At 42.2% G+C, this 13565-nt stretch overlaps 1 protein-coding gene and 1 pseudogene across 2 annotated transcripts in view; one reads left to right on the forward strand and one right to left on the reverse strand.

The window, feature by feature from the left end:
• The window catches only part of Gpat3 (glycerol-3-phosphate acyltransferase 3), a 67783-nt gene extending 66305 nt beyond the window's left edge, over positions 1 to 1478 (reverse strand). The window contains exons 1-2 of one of the 2 annotated variants that reach the window (XM_046457689.2): positions 1282 to 1478; positions 416 to 712 (exon numbers count right to left, since the gene is read on the reverse strand). In XM_046457689.2, coding sequence (XP_046313645.1) covers positions 416 to 556 — 141 coding nt within the window. In that variant the 5' untranslated portion in view covers positions 557 to 712; positions 1282 to 1478. Of the gene's footprint in view, positions 1 to 415; positions 713 to 1003; positions 1152 to 1281 lie in introns of those variants that run through there. The other variant, XM_046457688.2, reaches the window with a different exon arrangement.
• LOC124101594 (small ribosomal subunit protein eS27-like) lies at positions 555 to 8998 on the forward strand (annotated as a pseudogene).
• The last annotated feature ends 4567 nt before the right edge of the window (positions 8999 to 13565 follow it).

Below are 13565 nucleotides of genomic sequence, written 5' to 3' on the forward strand. Positions count from 1 at the left end.
CCTCTGGAACTAGGCTGTAAAAACTGAGAGTGAAGCGAGAGCCGCACAGAATAATATCCATACACAAATTCACTGATACAAAAGACTGCCCCATGGTTATTCTAATCTATGAAATAATAACTGATAGAACTGAGGTAAAGTGTTTCTATCTTCAAGCAGGGGGAAAATAAGATGGTCCAGTGATCTCAGCCTGAATTCCTCCAGCTCTGCAGGAGATGCAAAGATACTGTTTTCCACGCTGCTAAGGACCAAAAAGAAAAAAGAAAATATACAATTTCCGACTACTGGCCTTGGGGACTGGACTCTGAGTCATTTTGGCTCTGGCTTTCATAGCCCTAAGCTCAGTCCCCACAGCCCCGGGTCCCCTCTAGAGTCTTCAGAGCAGTGAGGCCACAGCATCCTTCCTGGCACTCACCTCTAAAGTTTTCACCAGGATCTTCATGTAGATCTCGGAGATGCCCAGAGACACTCCGAAGGCCGAAGGCAGCAGGATGAGGCCCAGCACCAGCGTCAGCCAGGTGGACAGGATCTTCCCTGCCAGGTCTGCGCCTTCCATGGCTCAGCGCACCCACTCGGAAGAGGTCTGCAGAGGAGGTTCGGGCGCGACAGCTGTCCTTGTCCCCGGGCAATTGGGCCAGAGCTCCGGGAGCAGAGCACAGAACCCTGAGCTGGGCTCCGGTGGGTCAGCGCTGCCGCCTCCTGCCACTCACCTCTGCGGGGCAAAGAGAGGAAGGAAAAAAAAAACTTTGAGAACGTCGGTAATTTCCTTCCTCCTCGGCTCCTCCTTGTCCCGACTGGTTCACTCTCCACTAAAGGCCGGGGCGAACCCTGAAGCCACGGGTAGCAAGCGCAGACCCGGGTAGCGCAGGCTGGAAGACGAGAGCTGGGGCTAGCTAAGCGACACCGCCGTGCGGTCAGAGCACAGGAGTGCAGCCAGGAACGCGCCCCACCCGGTGCCTGATTTCCTCTATGTTGCGATTGCGACAACTCAGCGGTGACTCACCGAGGCCCTCCCAGAGCGAGGATCCCTGCGGGCGACCTACACCTCTGCACACAAGCTGGCTGGAGCCTGGCTATGCTCGGGCGTCCTGAGCCCTATTTCTGCACGCTGCCCTTGCCCCACCTCCTCTGCCACCCAACGGGGAGCTCCCTGGCAGGATGAGCTCCCAGCGCCGCAGCCTCTAGGGCGGCCTCCCTCCTTCCCCCGCGCCCCACCTCCCCCAGCGCTCTCAGCAAAGGTCCTTTCTGGAGGAGAGTTTCCATCTGTAACACAGAACCTACTATTGACTATCCCGGACGCTTGCGAAGGTCTTGTCTGGGTTCGTGTAAAACGACCTCTTGGGAAGGGTTTTCAAGGAGAGGAAAAGGCAGCGTATGGATGAGCAGCCACACATGCCGCTTCTGGGTTTGCCCCACCACCTCCTTTTACGTGTCCCTCCCTACAGAGTTGAGGGGCTAAATCTTGCTTAACCGAAGAGTAGAAAGCTTTCTCCTTGAGTCGCCTAATTCCGCTGCCTGCTCCGGAGCACAGAAACCCCACCCACGGCTGAGTATCTGTCACTCCCTCGGTGGGGAAGATTCCAACCCACCTTCCTTCCCACCCATCCACCACCGACGCTGCAGAAAATGCCAGGCAGGAGCCAGCCTCCACCAAGCTGACAAGAGTCTCCTCGGGGTTCCGTCCCCGCACTGCTATGGTATTTACTCCCCTGCAGTCCAACTGGTTTTAAGAAGGAGCATGAGAAGGCATATTGAACACTACCGTAGTACCTAAGAAAATCAAGCTGCCCAGGGGACAGATTACCACTGAAATCAGATCTAACTCTCTTAATGGGACAAAATCTTTTACGGGTAACATTAGGGTGTTGTTTTAAGGTGGAAAAGCTGTGAGGACCAGCAAACTGAATTGAGTCAGTGTTAATACTGTCTCTGCCTCCATCTTCACATGGCCTTCCCCCACCCCCACCCCCTAAAGTGCGGGTTAGTTGGAGGTTGAACTTAGGGGCCTTGAACATGGGCATGCTAGGCAAGCACTACATGACTGGCTACATCCCTGCCCTTCTTCTCTTCTTACAAATATTGTAAGGAAAAAAAAAAAAACTGATCCTGCCAAGAGTGTAGAAGAAGTGCAGAGCCAGGGAATGATAAGCGCCTCTGCAAAGAATGTAAATGTCCTCTGTGCCTCCTGCCAGATAGGTGTCACAGACTCTCTGCTACTGAGAAGGGAGGGAAATCAAGTTATGATTGAAAAAGTGGCAGGAGCTTGGTTTCTCAAAATTAAACAGCTATCATCTGCCAGAGTACAGAAACAAGGAAAACACAACTGTCAGAGCTGTCTGGTACCTGCTGAAAATGATTATGTGTGTGTCTATATATTACCACATAATATACGCACTACACCACATAATATACATACCATGTATATGTGTATATATACATATACCTCATATTTTACATAAAATCTCAAAGATTATATTGGCTCATTTTAATGCTATGTTCAGGCAAAATTCTTTCCCTCTTTTATTTCCTCAAACCAAAATGACTAAGGAATGATGAATAACTGTACCAAAGTCCACTCAACAAAGGAAACAGTACAGGTAACTTTATGTTTCAGCTTAGCCATATGCTGGCACTGAGCGCACACGCTCTTGTGTAATTTTTATTGCTCATAACCAACACTGTGAACCGGTTTTGGTTTGGGGTTTTGTTTTGAAACTTCTGTGTCTACAGTAAAACTCTATGCAGAGATCAGAAGGTGACCTGGTCAAGTACAAAAGTTCTCCTTCTCTCCTAAAATGCAAAGGATCTACAACTGGCTCCCAAAGGTAACAAAGGCTCATCCTTGCAATGATAAGGAAGGAGAGGATTCTTACCTGCCCCTCCCCTTATGTCCCTTTCATTCATAGGAACCTCCCTCCCTTCCTGCAGTCAGGATCCTGCATAAACTGTGTTTTATTTCTTAGAGGTGCATTAACAAATTGCCACAGATTTAGTCACTTAATGGAGGACAGAAGTGTGAACTCACAGGACCAGGTTCCCTCCAAAGGCTCTAGAGGAGAATTTTTCCTTGACTCTTCTAGCTCCTGGTGGCTCCCAGAGTTCCTAGTTTGACACAACTCTGTCTCTGCCCCCATCTTCACATGGCATTCCCCCTCCAGAACCCCCTAAAGTGTGGGGTAGATGGAGGTTGAACTTAGGGACCTTGAACATGGGCATGCTAGGCAAGCCCTACATGACTGGCTACATCCCTGCCCTTCTTCTCTTCTTTTATAAAGATGAATTTTTATAAATCTTTTATAAAATCTTTATAAATCATGGATTTAAGGCCTGTCCTAACCCAGGATGATGCTATCTCAAGATCCTTCACTTAATTACACATCTTCAAAAACCCTTTTTTTCAAATAAGAGTTTCACATTCATAAATTTAGGAGTTAGGGCTTGGACATACCTTTTGGAAGTCTGAATTCAACCCAACATACTTTCTATCTCTGTAAAACGGGGATAATAATGCCTCCCTGGAGAGGTTGTTATTGGGATTAGAGCTATTGTTTGGTGTTTTGTTTTGTTTTGTTTTGTACCAGGGATTGAACTCAGAGTTGCTTAACCACTGAGCCATATCCCCAGCTCTTTTTTTATATTTTATTTAGAGATAGGATCTTGCTGAGTTGCTTAGGGCCTCACTATGTTGCTGAGGCTGGTTTTGAACTCATAGTCCTCCTACCTCAGCCTCCTGATCCACTGAGATTACAGGTGTGCACCACAAACGCAGGGCCTGTATATTTAAATTTTGCTGCATCCACCAGGTGCTGGTGGTGCATGCCTATAATCCCAGTGACTAGGGAGGCTGAGGCAGGAGGAGTTTGAGACCAGCTTCATCAATTTAGTGAGATCCTGTCTCAAAATAAAAAATAAAAGGGGGACAGGGGTGTAGCTTAGCAGTAGAGAACACCTGGGTTCAATCCCCAGCATCAAAAACCTAACTTCTTAACTTCCTTCCACCAGGCCTACCTCCTAAAGGTTCTACCACTTTCCAGTAGTGCCACAAGGACAAAGCCTTCAACATATGGGTCTTGGGGAATATTCAAGATCCAAATTATAGCACAAAACTGAAACATGTGGAGGCAAATCAGATTGTTGAAGTATTTTATTTACCAGACAAGTTTTGCATTCCTTGTCTCCAGTCTCTTTATGAGAACTTTCTTTTCCTCTGATTTCATTTTATACCTTTCTTGGGCTTTCATGATAACTGACCTTGATTTGTATATTTGCTTAGTCATCCCATAATGAACTGTTCAGTATCCAGACCTGCATCATTCCTCTCTACCTTTCTGCCTGTGTTCCACCCCTTCTGCACCTGCACAGTTTCACTTCATGCCACACTCTTTTTCAAAGCCAGCAATAACTCCCAAATAGCCACAAGTTAAAATGCCAAATACGGACCACTTTAGGTTAGATCTTGAAGCACTTTTAGGGGCAAAAGAACTCTTTCTCCCCCCTCTGTTGAGTTTAAAAATGAACTAACAGCCAGATGTGGTGGCACATGCCTGTAACCCCAGCAGCTTGGGAGGCTGAGGCAGGAGGATGGCAAGTTCAAAGCCAGCCTTAGCAATTTAGTGACCCCTAAGCAATTCAGTGAGACTTTGTCTCAAAATAAAATATTTTTTATAACTTTATTTTGTTTATTTAATTTGTTTACCTGGTGCTGAGAATCGAACCCAGTGCCTCACACATGCTAGGCAAGCGCTCTACCACTGAGCCACAACTCCAGCCCATAAAATATTTTTTTTAAAGGCTGGGAATGCTAGGGATATGGCTTAGTGGTTGAGCTCCCCAGGTTCAATCTCCAGTATGAAAAAAGAAAGAAAGAAGGAAGGAAGGAAAGAGACAATAGACAGTTTAAAAGGAGAAAAGGCACACAAATTTATCACACACACATACACACACAGGGAATCACAAGAAGGAGAGTTCCCAGTAACCCAATGAGATCTAGAAGCTTCTATGTCCTTCTTCACAGGGGTAAGGATGTATAAGCTGTAGGCAATTTTAGAGGAATAATGATTTTAGGAGTGTTAAATGGACCTGAAAAACACTATAGAATCAAAGGCAAAATTCTCCTCTGCCCTCTGAAGCCTTGCTGGAATAAATGGACAAAGATTAAATAGGACACACAGCATACACATTTCTTAACATGCAAAAGAGGGAAATAATTATTGTGGTTACCCACTAGTCCTGAATCATCCAGCAGCTTATATAGCCCTTTTTCTATAGGGGAAGGGAGGAAGCAAAGGTGATTAATGGTGCAAAAAAGATTCTCTTTGGAATTCAAATAAAACAAAGTGATAGACATCATCTTGAAAGGGAAGTCCATCCCTTAGTCTTCTTGGTGGACAATGAGAATTAAGGATCAGAGGGAAGACAGTTGTGTACCCTTTTGCGGTCTGGTCTTAATGCAGATAATGGGATTCCAGAGAAATTCTCTCCAATACTTGGGTGGATAGAAGCAGTACAAGGTTTTCCTTTAGGTCAAAAACTCAGCATGCCTGTAGGCTGGGGATGTAGCTCAGTAGTAAAGTGTTTGTCTATCTGGCATGTCCGAGGCCCTGGGTTTCATCCCTGGTACTGCAAAAAGGAAGCCCAGCATGCCAAAAAAAAAAAAACCTCTATTTTAAGGGTCTCATTCCCTGACCCTTAACAACAGACAACAGTTCAGAATAAAGTTCCTCTGGGTTCTGGGTGTGATATTTTGACTTTCAGTCTCTTCTGTGATATGAGTTTTAATCCTTTAAACTTCCTTGGTGAATATAATAACCAGGAGGGGATAAAAGGCAATTGTATTTCCTTTTGAGAGAGCTGGTCTTTAGGTAAGTAAGGAAACATCAGAGAAAAGCCTCCTCTAGCATCTGCTAATTTCCAAACAACTGCAATTGACAATAATTAGGACTGGAAGTGCTGCTCAGTGGAAGAAAACAGCTTAGCCTGTGCAAGGCCCTGAGCTCAATCCTCAACATTATAGAAAAAGAAATTAAGATAATAGCATGCCCACGGGGCATATTTTAGGTTGACATCTCCTGGAGCCCTTCATAACTTCCAACACATTCCAACAAAGCCTTTCTTGCTTTCCCCTGGATTATTTAGGGTTTCTTCTTCTCTGGGTCTTTGATCACATCACAGTTCTCCCTCCTCCAATATGCACATATACTTGTCTCCTTTTTACTCATTCACTCACTCGCCAGGTCAGCAAACCAACATGGGGGGCCTGCCAGTTGCTGAGTAAACCACTTCAATTACGCATTCCAGAATTGAAGAAATAACCACAGGACAGGTGCAAGGAATTGTGAGGTGCAATATGAGATGCAGCTGAGCTAAAAGTCCATCGATCACCTGACCTCCATAAGCTCCTACTTTCTCTGTGAGCCAAGATAACATTTGGGGTCTCCAAGAGTCAATGTATCTACAAAACAATCTCACAGCAACACCTAGATTAGTGTTTGATTCAATAATTAGCAACTGTGGCCTGACTGGTCTAACATCAAAAAAGATCATTAATTATAAGTGTCAGAGAAAAAAAGTATAAAAAGTAGTATTATTTAAAAGATGGTTTTGACTTTGTGGGCCCCTTGAAAGTTCTGAAGGACCTCCAGGAATCCCTAGGCCATACTTAGAGAATTACTCACCTATGTAAAACTATAGTCAGCCTCCACATCTGCATGTTGAGCCAACCAGATGGAAAATGTCCCACCAAAAAATTGTGTCTGTTCTGAACATATTCAGACTTTTTCATCATTATTCCCTAAACAATACAGTATAACAACTATTTACATATCATTTACATTGTTTAAGGTATTATAATTAGTCTACAAATTATTTAAAGTATATATAAATTTAAAATATATATAAATTCTATTTCATTTTATATAAGGTACTAGAGCATCCATAGATTTGGGTATCCTCAGGGGTCCTGGAATGAAATCCCCTGTGGATACCAAAGGACAAATATATGTGTCCAACAACAACAAAAATAGTACCTGTGGGCATATTGTATATATGGAATTGCCCAGTACCTCAGATATCATGACCCATGCCTTATTTAATGTAAGAAAATTAAATTATATGACAAAAAAATGGAAAGAGTAAGAATTAAAATAGCAACCATTTCCTTGAGCTCGCATTTTGAGATGGGGAACCTAAATCTGCTTTTCTTTCTGAAGGTTTCAGTTCCTGGGATTCTCTCAAAATGTGAACATTTCCTCCACTGAGTGTGAGTCTAGTGTTTAAAGCTATCATGTGTGTTTTCAAACTATTCAGCCCTAAAAGTCAGGCAACTATTTCCTCTGTGATCAGTCCAAGAAACAATGAATCTATTCTATTATTGGAAGATAAACTGACCTGGTGGGAGGTGGTCTGATGGTCTCCATGACAGAGAATTCCTAGGGAATTTTTCAAGAATAATTATGACACATCCAATTTTTCCTCATGGGTGGGCTTAGAGCCTCACCCTTGGATCTAGAATGTGACCTCACAGATTCTAATCTACAGTCCTATTGGAACCACTGGCATAAGATCTGATGTCTGAATCTATTGTGTCAAGTTTCCAAAGTAGTAATGAGAGGCTGAGGGTATAGCTCAGTGGTAGAGCACATATTTACCATGTATGAGGCCCTGGATTCAATCCCCGACATCATCAAGGGGAAAAAAAGTTTCAAAGTAGTATTGAGAACTAGTGGTGAGAATAATTTTTATCCAAGAGCAAACTTACATACATTGACATACTTAGTACATGCCTCCTCAATTGAATGGAATGTCTCAAAGGGGTGAGTATACAGTTTGACAAAGTGCATATGTATGGGGAAAGGGAAGATTCTGACCAGAAAGCCCAGGCTCTCCTCTCCCCAACCCATTTATACACTGGTTACATGTAAATCAGCAGTCATAAACCTGAGGGCCTCAGGTGAACATGTTTCTTTCTCTTCCTCTCTCCCTGCTCCTACGTAATCTCTTTCCCTCCCTAATCTCAGGGGAAACAGGATTATCTTTTCCCCCCATTTTAGACAGATTTATCTGTCTTTGAGTACACACATACCATAGGACAGAAGTAATTTGGACTTTGGGGATGGTACCAGAAGATCACAGAAATGATTACCTCTCAAATTAACAAGTGAATTACAGCTCCAGACAGAGAACAGGTGGGATATAGCCTTTGAATCATCTCTTTAAAAGTTCCCTATTCTGATGGGCAGAATCATAGCCTCTGGGACAGGAGTTCGCTGTGTTTCTCCTTTGCTAGCAAAGAAATAAACCTGTTTTTCCCCTTTTTCTCAAAACTGTGTCCTCATTATTGGATTAGCATCAAGGACAAGTACTGAGGTTTCAGCAACAAGCCTTCCAAGTAGCTGGGATTATAGGAATGTACTGCCATGCTAGCCCAGACTCAGTAATTTATAATGAACAGAAGTCAATTTAGTCCACCTCCACAGTCCTTGCCCTCAAAGCCCTGGCTTGCCTGCAAGATTTCTGAAATGCCTTTGGGTGTTTCTCCTATTATCTCTGTGAATAGCACCTGGCTGGCTTCTACCAGTGTTAACTCCTTTATCAAAAGCTCTGCATGCTTTTTTTTTTTTTCTGTAGAAGGTCAGAATGTGAATACTCCAAACATTTCTACTCTGCTTCTTTTTAATTATAAATTCAATTTTAAAATAATCTGTTCCTCTCCTATCTTTTTATAAGCAGTTTTAAAGTAGCTACACTCACCTTTCTGGAGGTGATGACCTCCCCAAGAGAATAGGCTACTCACAAAAGATCTCCTTCATCCCTCTCCAGAAGAGAAGTGGAAACACAAGAAGTACCTGGTACAGAGCCCCACTTCCTATTTTATGGATGTAAATGCCCAGGATGCTATAAAAATCACCAGTTTTATGTGTTGATTGCTCCACTGTCCTTGCCTGTAGGAGGAAAAGCAAGGCTTACAGAAGGATGTACCTTCAGGAGGAAGCAGCACTAAAAGCAATCCAAATCAAGATGAGTGGAAAAGCAACCCAATAAACATATTTTATATTTTTAAAAAGTTGCCACATAACTTTTTAAACATTTTGTTTAGAAATTTCTTCTGCCAGATGTTCTACTTCATCACAAGGTTAAACATACAACTCAGACATCACCACTTTGAGACAGGGATAGCCTTTCCTCTTGTTTCCAATACTTCATTCCTCATTTCCGTCTGAGACCTCATCAGAATGGCCTTTACTACCCATATTTCTACCAACGTTCTGGTCAAAACACTCAAGTGATGTTTAACAAGATCCAAATATTACCTATACATCTTCTCCTTTATTCAGCCCTCATCAGAATTGCCCTTTAATGCTGAGTTCATGGAAATCTAGACTTTTTAAAAAGGTGTTCCAAATGGGGAGCTGAGGTTGTGACTCAGTGGTAGAGTGCTCGCCTCACACGTGTGAAACCCTGGTTCAATCCTCAGCACCACATAAAAGTTAATAGTGAACTAAAGGTATTGTGTCCAATAACAACTAAAAAAATAAACATTTTTAAATGTGTTCTTCCAAACTATTCTAACCCCTATCCATCACTCAGTTGCAAAGCTTCTTTAACCTTTTTATGTATTTCTTATAGCAACAACCCCACAGTTGTTACCAATTTTCTTAGTCTGTTTTAGCTTCTATAATAGAAAACCACAGACTTGATCATTTATAATGAACAGAAATTTATTTGTCTCACAATTGTGGAATTGTCCAATGTGGAAGGCCCCCCTCGTGAGGGCTTTCTTGCTGGGCCATAATGATACTTGTCTTGGAAATCAGGATCGGGTCCTTGTTCCCCCAATTTAAGGCCACATATCATGTTCCTAAGGTCACACATGCACCCACAAGCTTCTCCAAGGGTCAGTGACCATTATATGACCTTCTGCCAGTGGTACTAAGCCATAAAGATAAAAATGACCCAAGTATGCAGGCGTATGCCCTTAACTTTACCTTGTTGCCAGTGTATGACTTCCCTAAATGGCAACAGATACACAAAACATTGGTCCAAAGAGGCAAAGCCAAGGTTTTGCACTAATACAAATTCCCACCCCTATCCTAACAAAAGCCCAAAGTTTAATCATTTTAGGGCAGTTCAGGCACTAAGTGATCTGCACACCTCTGACTCTCTCCTGGATATATCTCCCTTTTTCTTGTCTTTCTCTTGCCTTACAATAAACCTGCCTTAAATGCTATCTATCTGCCTTACTGTATACTTCTGTTTCTGTGCTGGGATACTTGTCTAATCCTGGGCATTTACACACAAGGATGGAGAAATAAATCACCATGCTCTGAACTACATCCCCAGCTCTTTTTATTTTTTATTTCATTGAAACAGGGTTTCACTAAATTACATAGGTCCTTGCTAAGATGCTGAAGCTGGCATGGAACTTGTGATGTTCCTGCCTCAGCTTCCTGAGTAGCTGGGATTACAGGTGTGCTCCAACATGCCTGGTGTGATTTATAATTATTCATTCATGATTGTATAAGTTGTCATAGAAATTGATTTTTTTCTATCTTCTGTCTTTAAAGGATTCCCAGTTCAAGGCAAATAAAAACTTTTAGAAATAAAAATTTTATTTTATTTTATTTACTCTTATCTATTTATTATGTGGTGTTAAAAATAAGATTCAGGGCCTTATGCATGCTAAGTACTTCTACTACTGAGCTGCAGCCCCCAGCACTAGAAATAAAAAATAAAAAGACCAAGTGAAACTCTGAATTATATATTTGTAAAGGTAGTAATAACTGGAAACTGGCATTTTAAATGTTGTTTAGGGACATCCCCTTTCTTTTCAAAAGCAAAATAAAAATAAGTGGGTTGATAGTTAAAGACACCAAGTTTACTCCATAATTAGTCTTGGAGTCTTTCATTCTGAGAGTTCCTAAGTTAAAAACATGTTCAGGCCATGACAGTTGCCTTTAACTAATGGACTGCTGTCACCACCCTGTAATATATTGTGCTAAAGTTCACTTCTTCATTTTAAGTAGAGAGCAACTAGCTAATAGCAACAATTAAAAAAGAAAACAACTTGCTGACTAAGTAGTAGCTTCAATGTACTCTGGCCTCTGTTAAAAATAAAATCTTTTCAACTCACCATGACTGTTATAGCACACGGCTATTATTTACAATGTTGCAACCATTAATCTTTATTTGTCCCATTCTGGTATCATCTAACTGGCGTCCTGAAGGAAAAATGCGATCCTTTTTAAACCAGAGTTCAGTAGAACAAAGTTTGAAATAGGTAGTAGTGTCAAGGACCCTAATTTCTTGTCATGACTTCTATGCTTCAGTTACTTCCACTATTCATCATTATTTACGTGTCTATTTATTCATTTATTTATGGTACTGGGGAGTGAACACAGAGCAGAATGATACAGTCAGCCAACCATGGACCAAAACCTCTGCAACTCTTAGCCAAAATAAAATCTTTCCTCCTATAAGTTGTTCTTGTCAGGTATTTTGGTTACAGTGATGAAAACTTGATTAAAACAGTTATCTTAACAAAAAATTTAAATTCTACTAGAAGACTAATGACATTTTGGACAGGGCCTCAACATAAATAAAACTGGTAACCCATCTTTGACCATGAGTAAACAATTAGGTGAAGATAATCATCTCCCTGTGCTTCTCAAAATGAAGTACCTACAACCCACAGGGGATATAGGTAGACACTCACAGGTCCATAGTCCCCTGTGAGAGTTTTCTGTCTTGGTTTTCATCAATAGGGTGGCCTCCATTTAGCACCTGCTACATGGATAACCACTTACAGCTATGCATTCCCACATTTGCACATAGAACTTAAGTGACAATAAGTAGTGATAATCTACTTTTTAAATTCAGTTTTCCTTAAATTATAATATGTAAATATCTTCTTTTGGATCTAAAAAGTCTCTGGTTTGAGCTTTCCAGGAGGAGGGTGATAGGGTTCTGAACCTGAAGAACTTGAAGCTACAGGAGGTATCCTTGGGAATCACCAAAGTTTAGCTTCAGCCCATGGAACGATCAGTAAAGATCTTAAAAAGCAAGTAATTCACTGTTATGATCTGGATATGAGGTGTTCCACAAAAGCTCCTGTTAATGCAGGAATATTCAGAGTTAAAATTATTAGATTATGAGGGCTGTAGCCTAATCAGTCCATCCTAGTTTGAATGGCTGACTGGGTGATAACCGTGGAATGGCTGACTGGGCGGTAACCGTAGGCAGGTGGGGGTATGGCTGGAGAGGCAGATTACTGGGGGTATACTCTGGAAAGATTCATCATCTCTGTGGGCCCTTGCCTCCATTCCATTCCTCCCTCTCTCTCTTTCTATCCCCCCACCCCACCTTCCTGGCCACCTGCAGCACTCCACTATGTCCCTCTTCCATGATGCTCTCCTTACCTCAGGCCCAGGGCAATGGAGTCTGTCAACCATGGACTGAAACCATGAACCCATAATAAACTTGACAAGACATAATACCAAAAACAGGAGTCCAATACTACCTCAGGGTAATCACCTCCATTTCATATAGGCTACAATAGCCCTTGGTGTCACTATTGACCTTGTATTGGTCAAGTTTTTGCAGCTTCATAATAATGAGTTTGATTTCATATTTCAAATTCACAGGAGACTGAGCTGTTACTCAGAATGCCAAGAGTCATGTATGGTGCTGTATGAGTATTTTTCTAGTAACCAGAACTGTTAGGGTCTGTAAACAAGTCAAGATGGCGCCTGCTGCTACAGCTTAGGCTAGCTGCCTGCAGAACTTATCTGGACTGTGATTTACCTGGACTGTGAGTTAATCTATTGAGACACTGCTCTACCTGGACTGAGACAACAAACTGTAATCTACAACAAATTGTAACTCGGTATCTTTGCTAAGGGTGTCATCACTGGTATAATTTTTCCAAGGGCTTCTTGCATGGAGCCATCAATTGGCTTGGTATTGTGACATTTTGTATCCTCCCCTTCTAGCGGATTGTTTGTGGTCTTTGTGTAAAAACCACTATGGTTGTTATTTAAATTAAACAAAAGGGGGAAATGTTAGGGTCTGTAAACAAGTCAAGATGGCGCCTGGCATTTTGCCAGAGGGAGTGGTTTGTGAAGTAATGCCAGCGAGCCATTAAGTGTGGAGATTCCTTATTGGTTGACTGCTGTATCTAGTTTATGTTTTAAGATAAGCTGTGTGTAATGTATATATACCCCTCCTGTCCTACAATAAAGGGCTCCCACTCCTGCTGTATCAATGTACACAAGTTGTTCGTCACCCCCCGGTTATTTTGCTGCAGCCGGACTGCGGCACAGAAAATCTTCAAAATATAGTACCTCTTCCTTCACTGTGTCAAAGAGATGGAAGGACAAATTCTCAATCAGAAGAAATGAGAGCAAGTCCCATATACAGTCCTCATCAGGTGAGGAGAAGCCTGAAGCAGGACCACTGCTGGGTATCTGAAAGATAATGACCACGTTCCAGTGCCTCTCCTGGCCAAGCTATGTGGACAACACTCAAGCTGGCTTCTCTGGTTTCCTGGACTTTCTTCTTTCCTTCTTTAA

The sequence above is a fragment of the Marmota monax genome, unplaced genomic scaffold (genome assembly GCF_021218885.2).
Source record: "Marmota monax isolate L192 unplaced genomic scaffold, Marmota_monax_Labrador192_F-V1.1 WCK01_AAM20220418_F8-fsc00128, whole genome shotgun sequence".
Lineage (NCBI taxonomy): Eukaryota > Metazoa > Chordata > Mammalia > Rodentia > Sciuridae > Marmota > Marmota monax.